This window comes from Eubalaena glacialis, chromosome 4, assembly GCF_028564815.1.
Source record: "Eubalaena glacialis isolate mEubGla1 chromosome 4, mEubGla1.1.hap2.+ XY, whole genome shotgun sequence".
NCBI lineage: Eukaryota > Metazoa > Chordata > Mammalia > Artiodactyla > Balaenidae > Eubalaena > Eubalaena glacialis.
The window spans coordinates 178,799,798-178,820,739 of NC_083719.1; the positions used below are offsets into that span (position 1 = coordinate 178,799,798).

Genomic DNA, 20,942 nt, shown 5'->3' on the forward strand with positions numbered 1-20,942 from the left:
AGAAATGCAAGTCAAAATCACAATGAGGTATCACCTCACACCGGTCAGAATGGCCATCATTTAAAAGTCTACCAATAATAAATGCTGGAGAGGGTGTACAGAAAAGGGAACCATCCTACACTGTTGGTAGGGATGTAAATTTGTGTAGCCACTATGGAGAACAGTATGGAGGTTCCTTAAAAAACTAAAAATAGAGTTGCCATATGATCCAGCAATCCCACTCCTGGGCATATATCTGGACATAACTCTAATTCAAAAAGATACACGCACCCCAATGTTCATAGCAGCACTATTTACAATAGCCAAGACATGGAAGCAACCTAAATGTCCATTGAGAGATGAATGGAAAAAGAAGATGTGGTATATCTATATATATAATGGAATACTACTCAGCCATAAAAAAGAATGAAACAATGCCATTTTCAGCAACATGGATGGACCTAGAGATTATCATACTAAGTGAACTAAGTCAGACAAAGACATATACCATATGATGTCACTTACATATTGAATCTAAAATAAAATACAAATAAACTTACGGAACAGAAACACACTCACGGACATAGAAAACAAGTTTATGATTACCAAAGGGTAAAGGAGGGAGGAGGGGAAAATTAGGAGTATGGGATTAACAGACACAAACTACTATATATAAAATAAAAAACGAGGTTCTACTGTATAGCACAGAGAACTATATTAAATATCTTATAATAACCTATAATGGAAAATAATCTGAAAAAAAAATATATATATATATATAACTGATTCACTTTGCTGTATACCTGAAACTAACACAATATTGTAAATCCACTATACTTCAGTTTAAAAAATGAAGTCAGAGACCTCTGGCTTCTGGTCTGGCATGTAAGGAGCATAGATGCCGGTCATGCTGTCCTCACAGGAAAAAAAAAAAGTGAACACACTTAAACCAACACCACTTTTAGGAATTCCCTGGTGGTCCAGTGGTTAGGACTTTGCACTTTCACTGCCAAGGGTGTGGGTTCCATCCTTGGTCAAGGAATTAAGATCCCACAAGCTGCACACTGTGGCAAATAAATAAATAAATAAATAAATAAATAACAAAAAACAACAACAATACTTCCATCAGAGAACTGTGGTCAGAAGGCAAACTGCTGTCTCCAAAATTGGAACAAGGGACAGGGAAGTAACCATTCTGAAATATGCCCAGAACATTCTGTTCTTAACAAGGCTTGTCCTCAAAAGATTCTGTTTCAGCAGAGCCTAACTGACTGGGATGCTACCGACTGCCCTGGGCAGAGAGAAATACTCAACTTGAGTCTCCTCTAGCCTTCCTGCCTCAGCTAAGGTGGGGGTAGGGGGCTGAGAAGGAATTCTAAAGGTGATAGGTTTTTTCCCTCTTGACACCAAATACATGGTGTCTTTTTCAACACCACTTCTCCACCTCTCCAACATCAACACAAATGTGTCCTATGCTTCAATTCAATTCTAAAACTACCTACCTGGAGTTAGCATCAGACTCCACAGGTTAAGGGCTCAATTCCACAAGACTGTCCCACTGCAGATGCCAGTCACAAATGGCATGCCCAGGCTACCCACATTTCTGCTCAGCCAACTACAGATTTGGAGGCTCCCTCCACACTGCCTCAAGTTAGATACGTCATTAGAACTACTCTCAGAACTCAGAAAAGCACTTTACTTACAATCACCAGTCTTTTTAAGGACACCATTAAGAAATTGTCAAATGGAAGAAATGAATAGAATGAAGTTTGGGGGATGTGCACGGCATAAAGCTTCCACATCCCCACTAGGCATGCCACCCAGAACCTCGACGCATTCACCAACCCAGAAGCTCTCTGAACCCCGATGCTTAAGAGTTGTTTCATTACGTAAGAATGATTGATTAAATCATTGCCATTCATGATTAGCTCAGTCTCCTGCCCCTCTCAATTCTCTGAAGACTGGGGCTGAAAATTCCAAGCTTCTAATAAAGGCTGCATCTTACTGGTGACCAACCCCCATCCTGAAACTTAAATCTACGGAGCTGCCAAGAGTTGCTTCATTAGAAGAAAAGACGTTCTATCACCCTTTTCACTCAAGAAATTCCAAGGGCTTTAGGAGGTCTAGGAACCAGAGACAAAGAACAAATATCTTTCTTATTACACCACAGAAGGTCAGAGCCCAGGGACACAAGCTCACTACAGACTGAGACCAAATCACAAACTACAGAAGGCTTCCCCTCCACCCACACTTACCTCTACGTTGGGAGGGCTCCTGTTTAATAACGGTGGAATATGCTGAAGGAAATGTGCTTTTCAGACCTTATTTAAGAAGCCTCTAGAGCAGAGGTCCCCAACCCCCGGGCCAAGGACCACTAATGGTCCATGGCCTGTTAGGAACCAGGCTGCACAGCAGGAGGTGAGTGGTGGGCAAGCAAGTGAAGCTTCATCTGTATTTATAGCTGCTCCCCATCACTCGCATTACCCCCTGAGCTCTGCCTCCTGTCAGATCAGCAGCAGCATTAGATTCTCATAGGAGTGCAAACCCTACTGTGAACTGCACATGCGAGAGATATAGGTTGAGGCAGTGTGGAGAGAGCCTCCAAATCTGTAGTTGGCTGAAACTACAGATTATCATTAGCAGAGAGGTTTGACTGCACAGAGACGATAATATATCAATTGCTTGCAGACTCATATCAAAACCCTATCAGTGACACAGACCTACTAGAGAATGGACTTGAGGATATGGGGAGGGGGAGGGGTGACATGTGACAGGGTGAGAGAGTGTCATGGACATATATACACTACTAAATGTAAAATAGATAGCTAGTGGGAAGCAGCCACATAGCACAGGGAGATCAGCTCGGTGCTTTGTGACCACCTAGAGGGGTGGGATAGGGAGGGTGGGAGGGAGGGAGATGCAAGAGGGAAGAGATATGGGAACATATGTATATGTATAACTGATTCACTTTGTTATAAAGCAGAAACTAACACACCATTGTAAAGCAATTATACTTCAATAAAGATGTTTAAAAAAAAAAAAAACCCTATCAGTGGGGCTTCCTTGGTGGTGCAGTAGTTAAGAATCTGCCTGCCAATGCAGGGGACACGGGTTCGAGCCCTGGTCCGGAAAAATCCCACATGCTGCAGAGCAACTAAGCCCATGTGCCAAAACTACTGAGCCTATGCTCTAGAGCCCGCAAGCCACAACTACTGAGCCCAGGCACCACAACTACTGAAGCCCACATGCCTAGAGCCCGTGCTCCACAACAAGAAAAGCCACCACAATGAGAAGCCCATGCACCACAATGAAGAGTAGCCCCCGCTCACTGCAACTAGAGAAAGCCCGCAAGCAGCAACGAAGACCCAACACAGCCAAAAATAAAATAAATAAAAAATAAATAAATTTATTTTAAAAAAACAAAAAAAAACCCTATCAGTGAGGGGCAAGTGAAAACAAGCTCAGGGCTCCCACTGCTTCTGCATTATGGTGAGTTGTATAATTATTCCATTATATATTACAATGTAATAATAATAACAATAAAGTGCACAATAAATGTAATGTGCTTGAATCATCCCCAAACTATCCACCTCTCCCCCACCCCCATCCACGGAAAAATTGTCTTCCACGAAACTGGTCCCTGGTGCCAAAAAGGTTGGGGACCACTGCTCTAGTGAACCCCAAAGATGACAGAGGAGACAAAAGGAAGGACACCAGAGAAAAGTTCAACCTCTGACACTTGCAGGTACAGCAAATAGTAAACATAGACTAGCCAGATAAACTGAAAATATCACACTAAAGGCCCATCTATCTTAGTTCCTTTGTCTCAGCACATCATGTCTGGCTTCCAACAAAAAATTACAAGGCAGACTAAGCGACTTAATCTTGAAAGAAATCAGAAGAGAAATAAAATACCTTAGTTATGGAGAAAGAAGGATTAAAAATTAAATCAGACTTCTTTTCAGAAATCATACAAAAAGAAAAGTTTGTGTTGAAGATTAGAAAAAGAAAAAAAAAAACCACCCACACAGAGGTCCGTGTTGAGCAAAATTATCTTTCAAAAGTGAGAGAGAAATAAAGACTTCCTGAGACAAACAAAAGTTGAAGGAATTTGTCACCAGTACACCTGCTTTGCAAGAAATGTTAATAAATTAATCGCAAACAAGGAAAATGAAAAAGAAAGGTAGAGCATTAGAGAATGAATAACTGAAGGGAAAACGAAATAAGTTGTTTTTCGTACTCTTAATTAATCTCACAAATAACAGTATGTTGAAAATAATAGCAACATTGTTTTCAGTAATTATAGCTTATGGATAAGTGAAATGGATGAAAGCAATGTTATAAGGGCAGGGAAGGGGTAATTGGGAACTCTGTTATGAGGAAGTTATACAACCAGTGAAGTGTTATAGTGTTCCCTGAAAGAGTACATAGGTTAGCTGTAAATATACACTGCAAATTCAAGGGCAACCACTAAAAAAGGTTTTTTTTTAAAAGCATAATTGATATGCCAAAAGAGGAAAAAAAAAAAAACGGAATCAGGTAAAATGCTCAGTTAAAGCCAGAATGCCGGAAAAAAAGGTGGAAGACAAAAGAGAAACAAAGAACAAGCACAACAAATACAAAACAGTAAGAGGGACTTCGCTGGTGGTCCAGTGGTTAAGACTCCACGCTCACAATGCAGGAGGCCTGGGTTCGATCACTGGTCAGGGAACTGGATCCCACATGCATGGTGCAACTAAAAGGAGCCCACATGCCACAACTAAAGGAGACCATATGCCACAACTAAAGAAGCCCACATGCCACAACTAAAGAAGCCCACATGCCACAACTAAAGATCCCGCATGCCTCAACAAAGATCCCACATGCCACAACTAAGACCTGGCACAGCCAAATAAATAAATAAAATTTTTTTTTAAAAAAGGAAACAGTAAGAGTATGGTAAATATTAATCCAGCTATATCAATAATTATTTTAAATGTCAATGGTCTAAATATAAGAACTGAAAGACAGATACCATCATAGGGTTTTAAAAAATAACAACTTATTGAATGTTGTCCATAAAAAAGCCACTTTAGGAGAAACTGACAGTAAAACAATAATAGTCGGGAACTTTAACATCCCACTTACATCAAGGGACAGATCATCCAGACAGAAAATCATTAAGGAAACACTGGCCTTAAATGACACATTAGACCAGATAGCCTTAATTGATATATAGAAAGCATTCCACCTGAAAACAGCAGAATACACATTCTTCTCAAGTGCAAGTGGAAAAGATAATTCCAGGATAGATCACATGCTAGGCCACAAAACAAGCCTCAGTAAATTTAAGAAAACTGAAATCATATCAAGCATCTTTTCCAACCACAATGCTGTGAGACTAGAAATCAACTACAAGGAAAAAACTGCAAAAAAACACAAACACGTGGAGGCTAAACAATATGTTACTAAACAACCAATGGATCACCAAAAAAATCAAAGAGGAAATCAAAAAGTACCCAGAAACAAATGAAAATGAAAACAGGATGATCCAAAACCTATGGGATGCAGGAAAAGCAGTCCTAAGAGAGTTTATAGCAATACAAGATTACCTCAGGAAACATGAAAAATCTCAAATAAACAATCTAATCTTACACCTAAAGAAACTAGAGAAAGAAAAACAAAACCCAAAGTTAGTAGAAGGAAAGAGATAATAAAGATCAGAGCAGAAATAAATGAAATAGAGACCAAACAACAACAACAAAAACAGAAAAGGTCAATGAAACTAAAACCTGGTTCTTTGAAAATATAAGCAAAACTTCAGTCAGGCTCATGAAGAGAAAAAGGGAGAAGGCCCAAAATAATAAAATCAGAAATGAAAAAGACATTACAACCAGCACCACAGAAATACAAAGGATCATAACAGACTACTATGAACAATGATATGCCAATAAACTGGACAACCTGTAAGAAATGGATGAATTTTTGGAACAGTACAACCTCCCAAGACTGAATCAGGAAGAAATAGAAAATATGAACAAATTACCAGTAATGAAATTGAATCAGTAATAATAATTTTTTAAAAACTCCCAGCAAACAGAAGTCCAGGACCAGATGGCTTCACAGGTGAATTCTACCAAACATTTAGAGCACAGTTAATACCTATCCTTCTCAAACTATTCAAAAGTGCAGAGGAAAGAACACTCCTGAACTCACTCTATGAGGCCACCATCACCCTGATACCAAAACCAGACAATGATATCACACAAAAAGAAAATTACAGGCCAATTTCACTGATAAACATAGATGCAAAAATCCTCAACAAAATGCTAGCAAGCCAAATTCAACAATACATTAAAAGGCTCATACACCATGATCAAGTGGGATTTATCACAGGGATGCAAGGATGCTTCAATATATGCAAATCAGTCAATGTGATACACCACATTACCAAACTGAAGAATAAAAACCATATGATCATCTCAATAGATGCAGAAAAAGCTTTTCACAAAATTCAACACCAATTTATGATAAAAACTCTCCAGAAAGTGGGCCTAGAGAGAACCTATCTCAACATAATAAAGGCCATATAAGACAAATCCACAGCTAACATCATTCTCAATGGTGAAAAGCTTAAAGCATTTCATCTAAGATCAGGAACAAGACAAAGACCACTCTCCTCACTTCTATTCAACATAGTTTTGGAAGTCCTAGCCACGGCAATCAGAGAAGAAAAAGAAATAAAAAGAATCCAAACTGGAAAAAAAAGTAGTAAAACTTTCACTGTTTGGAGATGACATGATACTATACATAGAAAATCCTAAAGATGCTACCAGAAAACTACTAGAGCTCATCAATGATTTTGGTAAAGTTGCAGGACACAAAATTAATATACAGAAATCTCTTGCATTCCTATACACTAACCATGAAATATCAGAAAGAGAAAGTAAGGAAACAATCCCGTCTACCATCACATCAAAAAGAATAAAATACCTATGAATAAACCTACCTAAGGAGGCAAAAGACCTGTACCCTGAAAACTATAAGATGCTGATGAAAGAAATAGAAGATGACACAAACAGATGGAAAGATATACCATGTTCTTGGATTGAAAGAATGAATATTATTAAAATGACTATACTACCCAAGGCAATTTACAGATTCAATGCAATCCCTATCAAGTTACCAATGACATTTTTCATAGAACTAGAACAAAAAATTTTTAAATATGTATGGAAATACAAAAGACCTCAAACAGCCAAAGCAATCCTGAGAAAGAAAAAGGGAGCTGGAGGAATCAGGCTTCCTGACTTCAGACTATACTACAAAGCCACAGTAATCAAAACAGTATGGTACTGGCACAAAAACAGAAATATAGATCAATGGAACAGGATAGAAAGTCCAGAAATAAACCCACAAACCTATGGTCAGTTAATCTACAGCAAAGGAGGCAAGAATATACAATGGAAAAAAGACAGTCTCTTCAATAAGTGGTGCTGGGGAAACTGGACAGTTACATATAAAAGAATGAAATTAGAACATTCTCTAACACCATATACAAAAATAAACTCAAAATGGGTTAAAGACCTAAATTTAAGACTGGATATCAAAGACTCCTAGAGGAAAACATAAGCGGAACACTCTTGGACATAAATCGTAGTAATATTTTTTGGACTTGCCTCCTAAAGCAAAGGAAATAAAAGCAAAAATAAACAAATGGGACCTAATTAAAAGCTTTCGCACAGCAAAGGAAACCATTGACAAAATGTAAAGACAACATACTGAAAGGGAGAAAATATTTGCAAATGATATGACCAATAAGGGGTTGGTATCCAACAAATATAAACAGCTCATACAACTCAACATCAAAAAAATAAAAAACCTGACTTAAAAATGAGCAGAAGAGGGATTTCTCTGGTGGTCCAGTGGGTAAGACTTCATGTTCCCAATGCAGGGGGTCTGGGTTCAATACCTGGTCAGGAAACTAGATCCCACATGCATGCCGCAACTAAGAAGCTCGCATGCTGCAACTATGAGGCTGCATGCCACAACTAAAAGATTCCGCATGCCACAGTGAAGATCCTGCATGCTGCAATGAAGACCTGGAACAGCCAAAATAAATAAATAAATAAGATAAATATTTTTTAAATAACTTAATTAAATTAAATTAAAATTTCTAAAAAAAAAAACATGAGCAGAAGAACTGAATAGACATATTTCCAAAGAGGACATGCAGATGGCCAACAGGCATATGAAAAGATGCTCATCATTGCTAATCATCAGAGAAATGCAAATCAAAACCACAATGAGCTATCACCTCACACCATCAGAATGGCTATCATCACGAAGAGCACAAACAACAAATGTGGCCAGGATGAGGAGAAAAGGGAACCCTTCTACACTGTTAATAGGAATGTAAATTGGTGCACCCACTGTGGAAAACAGTATGGAAGTGTCTCAAAACACTAAAAATAGAACTACCATATGACCCAGCAATTCCATTCCTGGGTACATACCCCAAAAAACAAAAACACTAATTCAAAAAGACACATGCACCTCAATGTTCATAGCATTATTTACAATTGCTAAGATATGGAAGCAACTTAAGTGTCCATCAACAGATGAATGAACAAAGAAGATGTTGTATATATAAACAATGAAATACTACTCAGCCATTAAAAAAAAAACCAAATTTTGCCATTAGCAGCAACATGGATGGACTTGGAGGGCATTATACTAAGTGAAATAAGTCAGACAGAGAAAGACAAATACCATATTATATCACTTATATGTGGAACCTAAAAAATACAACAAACTAGTGAATAAAACAAAAAAGAAGTAGACTCACAGATATAGAGACCAAACTAATGGTTACCAGTGGGGAGAGAGAAGAGGGGAGGGGCAACATAGGGGTAGGGAATTAAGAAGGACAAACTATTCTACATAAAATAAGCTACAAGGATATATTGTACAACATGGGGAGTATAGCCAATATTTTATAATAACTATAAATGAAGTATAACCTTTAAATATTGTGAATCACTATATTGTACAACTGTAATTTATATAATATCATACTCAACTATACTTCAATTTTAAAAACTCAGCAATAAGACAACCACCCCCATTAAAAATGGGCCAAAGTTCTGAACACACATTTCACCAAAAAAGATATGTAGGCTGCAAATACACATACAAATGATGCTCAACATCACATACCATTAAGGAATTGCAACTAAAACAAAATGAAATACCAGCAGACACTTATTAGAATGGCTGAAATTCAAAACACTGAGAACGCCATATGATGGAGATGTGAAGCAAGAGGAAATCTCATTCATTACTGGTGAGAATGGAGGATGACATGCCTAAGGTGGAAAACAGGCAGTCTCTTTCAAAGCTAAATATACTCTTAATATTCTAAATGTTTATATAAGCTTTATTTCTATCTGGCAAGACTTAGAGGTAACAAAGATATCCTTCAATAGGCAAACAGATAAACAATTAGTGGTGAAAATATCCATATGATGAAATATTATTCTGTGATAAAAAGAAATGAGTGATAAAAAGGCAGGATAAGACAAAAGAAACTTAAAACCATATTGTTAAGTGAAAGAAGCCAATCTGACAAGGCTACAAAATTCCAAGTATATGACATTCTGGAAAAGACAAAAATATAGACCATAAAAAGATCTTTGGTTGCCAGGAATTTAGGGGTGGGGTGGACAAATGAATGAATAGGTAGGGCACAGGGGATTTTTAGGGCAGAGAAAGTATTCTGTATGTTACTGAAGTGATAAACACATGTCATTGTACATTTGCCAAGAACCATACATTACATAACACAAAGAATCAACTCTAAGGTAAGTGTGGACTTTAATGCATCAATATTGTTGAATCAATTATAACATGCATACACAGTAATACAAGATATAAAAAATAAGGTTAACTTCATGAAGGGCGAGGGATTATATGTGAACTCTGTATTTTCTCAAGTTTTCTGGAAAGTAAAAACTCCTCTTTAAAAATACTCTAGGGAATTCCCTAGCAGTCCAGTGGTTGGGACTCTGCACTTCCACTGCCAAGGGCTCAGGTTAAATCCCTGGTCGGGGAACTAAGATCCCACAGGCCACACGGCACAGTCAAAAAAATAATAAAATAAATAAATAAATAAATAAATAAAAAGTAGTCTATTAGAAAAAAGAAAAGATTAAAACTTAACCTTTTCTTAATTCAAAAAGATACATGCACCCCGATGTTCATAGCAGCATTATTTACAATAGCCAAGACATGGAAGCAACCTAAGTGTCCACAGGCAGATGAATGTATGAAGAAGATGTCGTACATATGGAATATTACTCAGCCATAAATAAGAATGAACTAATGCCATTTGCAGCAACATGGATGGACCTCGAGATTGTCATACTAAGTAAGCCAGACAGAGAAAGACAAATATCATATGATATCACTTACATGCAGAATCTAAAAAAAGTGATACAAATGAACTTATTTACAAAACAGAAATAGACTCACAGACATAGAAAACAAACTTCTGGTTACCAAAGGGGGAAAGAGGAGGAGGATAAATAAGGAGTTTGGGATGAAAATATACACACTACTGTATATAAAAGATAACAAGGACCTAGTGAATAGCACAGGGAACTATACTCAACATCTTGTAATAACCTATAATGGAAGAAAATATAAAAAAAGAATATATAACTGAATCACTTTGCTGTATACCTGAAACTAGCACAACATTGTAAATCAACTATATTTCAATAAAAATTTTAAGTAGTCTATTAGAAAAAAAATAAAAGATTAAAACAGACACATTAACATCCACCAGTGATCACTGATGATTGAAACAGGCCATCGTTCATTTAACTGATTTGAACTTTAGCCATCATGCTGTGCTATGAGGCCTGCAGGCCATGACTGGGAAGGGAGGTGAAAGTTCCATTGAATGCCTTTTCCGAGAGCCCAGCCCCGTGTGTCCTGAGAAGTAAAATGAGTGCCTTGGTTATTGTCATCCATGTCTAGAACTCCAACATGGATGAGGAGTGTGGCGGTGGGTGAAGCCTTGTATTGCAGACTCAGTATACATGCAGACAAGTGTTACCTTGATTTATATGGTGGGTATCTATGAGGCAAGAGATTCCCAGAGTTCTTTTATCACAAAGGGGGAACTCTTAGACAATCATCTAGGAATCTGTAAATGTGTCCAGATGGGCCAACTGTTGGCCAGTGCTCAGATGACAGCCTGATGTTTGGTCAGCTGTGTGACCCTTGGGTCCAGTCCTTTATCAGGGATGTCCCAGTTAAGGGATGAAAAGCAACAGCTGTTCATCCCTACTGAGCTCCATCAAGTAGGACTGTGGCCATGTCACCCATAAAGTATACAAAGTCCTCATTGCTTTTCTTTTTTTTTCCACAGATATGTTTTTTTAATTTTTATTGGAGTATAGTTGCTTTACAATGTTGTGTTAGTTTCTGCTGTACAGCAAAAAGTGAATCAGTTATACATATACATATATCCCCTCTTTTTTAGATTTCCTTCCCATTTATGTCACCACAGGGCATTGAGTAGGGTTCCCTGGGCTATACAGTAGGTTCTTATTAGTTATCTATTTTATACATAGTAGTGTATATATGTCAAATCCCAATCTCCCAATTTGTCCCACCCCCCCTTCCCCCCTTGGTAACCATAAGTTTGTTCTCTACATCTGTGACTCTATTTCTGCTTTGCCAATAAGTTCATCTCTACCATTTTTCTGGATTTCACATATAAGCGATACTATACAGTATTTGTTTTTCTCTTTCTGACTTACTTCACTCTGTATGACAATCTGTAGGTCCATCCACATGTCAGCAAATGGCACTATTTCATTCCTTTTTATAGCTGAGTAATATTCCATTGTATATATGTACCACATCTTCTTTATCCATTCCTCTGTCGATGGACATTTAGGTTGCTTCCACGTCCTGGCTATTGCAAATACTGCTGCACCTCACTGCTTTCCATTCAGTTAATCCCAAGGAGCTCCCCAGGGAGTCTAGCAGTCTGGGGAAGGGATGACCTCCTTCAGCATCATGGTACCTGGCAAGGGACTGAGGAGAGGGGAGGCCACCCGCTCTTGCAGGGAGAAATGTGGAGGGCCCAGGTTTGGCTCTATTATGTTGCAAGGAGATGTCAGTAGCTGTGCTGAGCTCATGGGGTGCTGTTTCCAGATCCCGAGGCATAATGAGCAGCCGGGTGGAGGGTCACATGCTCAGGGCCTGGGAGAGCCTCTGTTTTCAGGAAAGCACAGTACCTGGTGGAAATGCAGCTCTAATGACATATAGTGTGGGGCAGAGGAGGGCAATTCCTTGCATCAAAAACCTATGGACAGGGCTTCCCTGGTGGCACAGACCGCCTGCCAATGCACAGGACACAGGTTCGATCCCTGGTCCGGGAAGATCCCACATGCCATGGAGCAACAAAGCCCGTGCGCCACAACTGCTGAGCCCACGTGCTGCAACTACTGAAGCTTGTGCACCTAGAGCCCATGCTCCACAACAGGAGAGGCCAACGCAATGAGAAGCCCGTGCACAACGAAGAGTAGCCCCCGCTCGCCACAACTAGAGAGAGCCCGCATGCAGCAACAAAGACCTAACGCAGCCAAAAATAAATTTAATTAGTTTAAAAAAAAAACCTATAGACAGGGGACCTTCCCTGGTGGTGCAGTGGTTAAGACTCCACGCTCCCAATGCAGGAAGCCTGGGTTCAATCCCTGGTCAGGAAACTAGATCCCACATGCATGCTGCAACTAAGAGTTCACATGGCACAACAAAGGAGCCAGCAAGCCACAACTAAGGAGCCTGCCTGCCACAACTAGGACCCAGCGCAACCAACCAAATAAAGAAACAAATAAAACCTATGGACAGGGGCTTCCCTGGAGATTCAGTGGTTAAGACTTCGCCTTCCAATGCAGGGGGTGCGGGTTCAATCCCTGGTCGGGGAGCTAAGATCCCAGGTGCCTAGCAGCCAAACACCAACATAGAAAACAGAAGCAATATTGTAACAAATTCAATAAAGACTTTAAAAATGGTCCACATCAAAAAAAACTTAAAAAAAAAAAGCCTATGGACAACTTAAGGCCACGATGCATAACTCAAGGAGGCATTAGAGAAGTTGCTACACCCTCTACAGTGAGTGCCTGCTGTGTGGCAATTTAAACACAGTAAAGACCCTTCTATGGTGGGGTGCCCATTCAAGGTGGGCCAATTTGCAAGTAACAGCATAAACAGACTCAAGTAAAATTTGTAAACAAGAAATACATTGCCTCTGAACATCAAAAGAACCAAGTAGATGCTTTGGATGCTGAGAGGGATAAGAGCTATTTCTTACAGTGTCAGGGAGGGAGAAGCCGTCTCATTAACAAAGAATTTTCAGGAACTTAACCAGTGTTAGGGCCTCACATTATGTGTGGGGCAATGACCCATCCATTTTGGGAGGTACTCCTTTTTTCATTATTTCTCTTCCTGAATGAATGTCAAACCAGTGTCCTCAGAGGAGGATATCACTGGCGTCATGTCAGACCTGTGCTCCTGGAGCCAGGTAAATGTGGTTCAGATCCTGCCTGCAGAGACTGTGTGCAGTGGTAACTGCTGAGGTTCCCTGAGGATAACCAGGTAAAGGTGTATCATGTCCCTTTAGAGTTGGGACCAACTGCAGCTGAGAGGCTATTCAAATAGGCACTGAATAGCCGAATAGCCGAATAGCCAAATCTGGGGGAGCAGGATATTTACCAGTTGCTGAGTGGATGGAGTCAGTAATTCCCATAATGTTGGGGACTGGGAATAGGGGTTTGTGTGGTGAGACCACAGCCTCCAGGTTGCAGTAATGCACTGTGAGGTGTCATTCATTCTTTCCAGGTTTAAGAACAGGCCAAATTCCACTATTAAAGGAGAAGAACAGTGGATAATCACTTCTTCATTAAATAGGTGTTATACAATGGTTTTCAATCCTTCAAAGTCCTGTTTACTTTGGGACAGATTAAGTAACTTAATTGGGGGGGCCGTGGTGGGGGTAGGTCTGTGGAATCCCATTTTTGTCAAGACAATTTGGAAGTGCCAAAGACTTCATTTAAATGTAATTCATGTTGGTACAGCCACTATGGAGAACAGTATGGAGGTTCCTTTAAAAACTAAAAATAGAGCTACCATATGATCCAGCAATCCCACTCCTGGGCATATACCCGGAGAAAACCATGGTCCAAAAGGATACATGCACTCCAGTGTTCATTGCAGCACTGTTTACAATAGCCAAGACATGGAAGCAACCTAAATGCCCATCAACAGATGAATGGATAAAGAAGATGTGGTACATATATACAGTGGACTATTAGCCATAAAAAAGAATGAAATAATGCCATTTGCAGTGACATGGATGTACCTGGAGATTATCATACTAAGTGAAGTAAGTCAGACAGAGAAAGACAAATATCATATGATACTGCTTATATGTGGAATCTAAAAAAAATGATACCAATGAACTTATTTACAAAACAGAAATAGACTCACAGACATAGAAAACAAACTTATGGTTATCAAAGGGGAAAGGCTGGGGGGGGGGATAAATTGGGAGTTTGGGATTGACATATACAGTGTACTATATATAAAATAGATAACTAACAAGAACCTACTGTATAGCACAGGGAACACAGCTCAATATTCTGTAATCATCTAAATGGGAAAAGAATTTGAGAAAGAATAGATATATGTATATGTATAACTGAATCACTTTGCTGTACACCTGAAACTAACACAACGTTGTAAATCAACTATAGTCCAATATAAAATAAAATTTTTTTTTAAATTTTTAAATAGAAATAAAATATAATAACAGAAATTTAAAATTTTTTAATAAATTTAATTCATGACTCATTAGTGTAGAGTTCCCCTGCTTGGTATGGGATATTTTAGGACACTGGGTATTATGACCATGGGGAATTTAGGCAAGACAGTAGTTTTCTGATGATTAAGGTGAGGCATACCTATTTGTCCCCTATAGTATATTCAGTAACTCCCCTAAGATGATCATGAGTACCTTGCTTAAATTTAGTGGGACCCCCATATGACTCTACTTTGAGACCTAGGATTGATTAATTGCTTGAAGATTTCTGAATTAGTACATTACACCAGATGGCAAAATTAATTCAGAACCTATGTTGTAGAGGGCAAAAGCTAAGCAGTGTCCTTTTACCTTTTTTGTTGCGTAACATCTTTTAGTATATGTTGGATTGCCAATTGGTCAAATTGTGTCAGTATTTTTTTTTTTCTTTTGCTTCCTCCCTCCTTTCCTCCCCTGTTGTATTTTCATCACTGGATATACTTCAGGGGAAGAGGTGTCCTATCTACCCTGGTGCTTATCATTTTTTTCCTCCAGAGAGCCTCACACCAGTGCCATTAGAGTTAGGGGTCTCCCCCATGACAACTGGTTGCTTTGTAGGGTTTAAGGATCCAGGGCTTAGTTTGAGTTTGAACTAGTACCTTTGCTGGCCACAGGGGTGCCATGGTGTTGTCCCCTATAACCCCAAGAGTAGGATCTTTGTTGCAGTAGAGGCAGGGGCCACAGCAGCAGAGGTACCCAAGGGTCCTGGTGAGCCCCTAGAATTAGGAGGGTGAACTCAGCTGCCATCTACTGGCTGCCGTTCCCCCGTCTCTTCTCTTTCTCCCTATTTAAATGGCAGGTGTTTCAGGAGTGGCTATCTGATGGACCCACCCCTTTTCCAGGGTATAGTCCCCCTCTGCCACCCAAACCGTGGGGTGTGTCAGGGCCAAACCAGCATCTGTCATCGCTTCACTCTAACACTCAGATAAATCCAGCAAAGACATCAACCCAGGACTACTTTAAGGAGAGCCCCAATCCCATACTCCTGCTCCTGAAAGCTTTAGGAATTCTCAAAACTGCCATCTCTGGTCGGCTGAACATAGAACTGAATCCTGGTGGGGTCAACAATGCAACACAGGGCAGCACAGCTCACAGCACGAGCTCCCCAGCACCCAGCAGCCCACAGCGCCGGCTGCCATCAGACAGCAGAGCAGGTGAGCGAGTCAGAGCAGGAGGAGACAGACCAGTGGGGGGATGGTCACGTCCGGACGTGCTACTCACGGTGCCAACTGCTGTGGTCACCTGCAGAGGTAGGTTCCCTTGTTGAGACTGATGCTGATGTGCACACACATGCACACATACCAAAAGGGTAGGAAAAGGCTTACAACTCACACAATTGAGGTCTCAGGAAAGGGCAGGGCTGGCCTCTCAAGCAGCTCAGAAACGGCTTCAGAAAACAAAGAGAGGAGCCTGGGCTGGGTGTTCATTGTGGTTGAGGAGTGAGGCTAGGGCAAGTGTTCTGCACACAGGGGCCTGTGCGGGTGGAATCTCCTGCTCTAAGGGAGAGACCACCCAGGCTTTCTCATCAGCTTGTCCGGGGGTGGGGCGTGAGAGGAAGAGGGCGGGGTGAGGCTTAAGCTGTGAGCTGTCAAACATCCAAAAATGGGGAGTCCAGTCCACACCGCCACTGCAGGGGACCAGGGTTCGATCCCTGGTCGGGGAACTAGGATCCCACAAGCCACGCAGCCAAAAACAGAAAAAAATGGGGAGTCTGCTCATTACAAGCGCAAACGTGTAAGAAAAAAATGCATTTGCAATTGCTTGTCTTTATATAAAGAAACACAAGAAGCTCAAGAAATGATCAACACAGGTATTGGGGTGGCTGAAGCAAGAGCACTAGAGGCAACCAGCATATGCTGGTGGAGAATCTTCTTAAGTTAGATTCTTATCTTACAGAGTTATTTTAACCTTAACATGCATTATTAAAATAAACAGAGTACTTAATTTATTACCTACTTGACTATCTGTTAGCCTGTATTTTTAACTTACTTTTGCTTTTTTAAATTCATTAATTTTAACTTTTCTTCATAGGAAACCATTCTAAGATACAGTCCTTTAAACCTTAATGGTTATAAAAGCTTAAGCCATAAAAAATGAAATTTTTCACATCTCTTCCTAACTAAACAAGAGGCTATTTTAAGCCACCTTAAACCCTTTCTGGAACAAGGTTGGGTATAAACAGTGAACTTTAAAAATGAAAAAAAATAATAGGCATCAGAGTTTGTCCTTATATATCAAACTGGGGGGGGTCTTTGGGGGAATGGGTTGCATATTATAATGCACTAAAGGTTTGGGCCTAATCCCATAAACATAGCATGGTTCTCAAAGATTTAAGTAAGCTTTAAGTAGTTTTCCTCCCATCAATTAAAATGGAAATTCATTTGGCTTGGCAATAGTATAGCCTTTTAAATATCAAAATCTCAGGGATATGCACATAGAAAATCTAATTTAAAACTTGAAAATGTACCTGAAAATTTAAATTTACCCATCTCACGTCTTGAGGTTCTCTGTCCTAAAAGGAGCAAATATTCTATTTGTCTCCAGAATTTTCTTGTCCAACTCACATTGTATCTTTCAGTCAACTTACAGTCTCAAAGCCCAAGAAATTAAAAGTTTCACACACTCCCACAGGAAATAAAATTACAAACTGCTAAGGGAAATCAGTTACAGGGCCCTAATAATCAACAGATAAAGGAATCAAGGGAAAGAATCACAAATATTCGAATCAGCTGAAATAAGCAGCCTGTGCCCCACAGTTCAGAAGCAAAAGCTGCATTCTGAATGTGAAACACCTTCCCAAGCTTTGGGCTCCAGACTCTCCTGGTTGAGATAGAACCGCCAGGCCAGGTCAGTCCCTGGAGGAGGGTGGGGACACCAGAGCAGTCACAAGACTAAACTCTGGGAGCTCCGCCTGCCCTCCTCTCCCGGGGGAATAATGGAAAAAGCTCCCCAGGCTTCCATTCTCACAATGAGGAAACTCTCACCCAAATTCAACGAAAGGTTCTGACCCAGAGAACTCCCACATTCAAGACCCTTTGTCAGAAAACAGAATGCGTGACCTTCACAGATTTTCTCAATGGGCACAAATTACTTGGATCATGCCTAAGCTGTGGATGCAAAACTCCAACCTACATCTAGAAACAGGCACAAAGGAACCACAGTTACAGCCTCAAAAAGGGCATCACTCCACCCTGCCACCCCCATCGCAGGTGCATCCCCAGCTTTCCAGGGTTGGAGCTTCTCTCAGTAGAAAGGGCTCCTTCTCAGGTGGGTTTGAGCAGGTAAGCACCTGCAGGGGGAGACTTTCAGGAAGAACCAACTGGCCTTCAAGTCCTTCCCTTTGCAGCCTCAAGGCTGGGGCTTCTCTTAGAGACACTGACCTCAAACTCTGCTCCCAGCCCGGTTGCTCTGGACCAGCATTGCTATTTTAAAAGTGACGAACCCACTGTTTGGAGAATCCAGTAAAGTCACTCAAAAGCAGTGTTTATGTGTAAAGGAGGGGAAAAAATTGCAAGGCTAGTTCAACGAGAAAACTCACAAATATCTATTCCCTTCAGAAATAAATATAACAGTTAATTATTATTTCCACAGCAAGAAACTGCTTGGAAAACAATCATATTTGAACACTTCTAAGTGTTGCAAGTCTAAGACCTGATATTCCCCTTGAAACGCCCCCAAAATAAGGACAGACTGTAACCAAGCAGGACCCTATGGGGCTTTCTGGAACAGACCTCCTCCCCCCACCCCCGAACATGTCCTCCACCTGCCTCTTGTCTGTAGAAAAACTTTAGCCTCCTAGGCCTTCCCAGAGTTCTGAAGAATAAATTTAATCAGAGAAGTGAGAAAATGCAGAAAAAAAGGACAACAGTCAAGCAATATAAAATAGTAATAGTTTAGCCATTAAAGTCAAGGACCTTTAGTTCCTCCTCAAGGGCTATAGATAATATTCTCAGCCATGTCCTTTGAGCTGTTTTGCAGATACTGAAATCCTCACCAGGTGGAAGATGTTAACTGTATGCCGCCCACCAGCACCTAGATCCCAGAACAGCTGGAAACAGAAGGTTGATGATGCTGACTCCCAATTACCTCACTGCCAACCAATCAGAAGAATGTGCACAAGCTGATCATACCCACAACACCATCTTCCTCACCCCATCTTTAAAACTCTTTCCCTGAAAGCTTCTGGGGAGTTCAGGACTTTTAAGCACTAGCTACCTGGACTCCTTACTTGGTGCTCTGCAATAAATGCTGCAGTTTCCTTCACCACATCCCAGTGTCAGTAGATTGGCTTTACTATGTGTGGGCGAGGAGACCCAAGTTTGGCTCCTAACAAGACCTCAGAATATTTATACACGCTCCCAGGAGAGTAAAAAAAGGAAAACAAGAAATAAATGGAACAAACGTAATGTAATAATACTGAAATACATTATTTCATTTTTTAGAAACTCACTTCTTTGTAAATATTTTATACTGTCTTTCAAGATCTATGAATTAAATACATTTTATATATTGAAAAACTGAGACTCAAATAAGTGAATAAATTTTTCAACGTGACAAACACAGAGAGGGGTAGGGCTGACAGGTGAGAACACCCAGGAAAGTTTCCAAAGACGTACCTCTGCCCCAAAGACTTCCCATAGGATATAGGATATAGGTATCCAGGAAAGATCCAGAGGGAGAGACACAAGGATTTCATATAAAGTAGTTCCAGCTGGTAATTCTGATTTCCTTTCATGTAAAATATCCACAAACAAAAAATAAATCTTTTAAAAAGAGCCATCCATCGGCTGTGGAGAATAAACAATTAAAATATTGGGTCCGTTTGAAATGCACCACGGAGAACGAACAGCTGATAATGATGCTGTGAATTCGAGAGGGCAAGTGGGCCTTGGGAAGGTGGGAGGGATCTGAAAGTTTAGGGATTTACTACCAGTCCTAGGAAAAGCTAGGCTTGGGGGACAGTGTCATGGATTTGAGGTCCTGCTTCCTAAAATTTTAAAAAATTCGAAAGAGAATGGGTGCCGCCTGGGAAGAAAACAGGGACTGGGGACACCACAGACCACAGCTCCTCCCACGCACGAACCCCGGAAACAGAGTCACGACTGTCCCCTGATGACCCTCCCCAAGGTCACCATACAATCTGTGGGACTCGGGGGCTGCGGGCGCAGAGCTGCCCAGGAGCCGAAGTCGCGGCGCGAAGCGACGGGACAGGACTCCCGGGGTCCCGGCTGCCGGCCCCGCCGGCACTAGCAAGACGGAGGGGACTGAGGTCCGAGCGGCTTCCCCAGCCCACGCGAGTTCGCAGACTCCAGAGTTGACTGCAGGGAGGCCAGCGTCCCGCCACGGCAGGTTCCGTCTCAATCCCCCCTCCCCGTCCTGGGACACATGGCCCCGCACACTCACCATTTCCCCACTTCTGGCGTCCCCGGCGTCCTCCCTTCCACTCCCGCGGCCCGAGCAGGTCAAGGTGCAACAGACGGTCCAGCAGAGACACCTGAGGCGGTTAAGTGCCGGTAAGACGCGATCCCCGGCGCATCCACAAGGCGTAGCGATGTCCACGCCCAGCCGAGCGTCGCCCCACCCACCTGCCCTTGATGTGCCCGCTAGAGGACTGTTCGCAAGGACCTCCTCTCACCACCACCACCACCCCGCCCCCAGAGTTAACAGCAGGTGGAGGTCACGTGGCCAAGCAGACCCGGCTTCCTCTCTGGCCCTCCAAGGATCTTTGCCTTCAACCAAATCCTGCTTGGGACCTGAATGGGGCACAGGTGTAAGCAAGTTACTCAAAGCTGTTTCTAGATGGACCGACCCCTTGAGGAGCAAGTCCAGAGCAACTGGGTTGCCAGGGCCAGGCCAGACTGGAGCAGGAAGATCTCCTCTCACCAGTCACAAGCTATGAGACATGTTCATTAAATTCTTAGGTGTCTGTTTTACATTAGTTTTTCAGTGTGTTCTTAAAGCACTTTGAGATGTAAACAACTGTAATAGCCCTACAGCAAAATTCCTGTTTTCACTGATATAAGAAAAACAATAAATTATAAATGTCATA

General features: G+C 41.1%; 1 protein-coding gene across 1 annotated transcript in view; it reads left to right on the top strand.

Annotated features, from left to right (window-relative positions):
• Positions 1-20,211, top strand: part of LOC133089549 (zinc finger protein 709-like) — a 121,019-nt gene extending 100,808 nt beyond the window's left edge. The window contains exons 6-7 of the mRNA XM_061187609.1: positions 15,892-16,047; positions 20,021-20,211. Coding sequence (XP_061043592.1) covers positions 15,892-16,047; positions 20,021-20,211 — 347 coding nt within the window. The remainder of the gene's footprint in view (positions 1-15,891; positions 16,048-20,020) is intronic.
• The last annotated feature ends 731 nt before the right edge of the window (positions 20,212-20,942 follow it).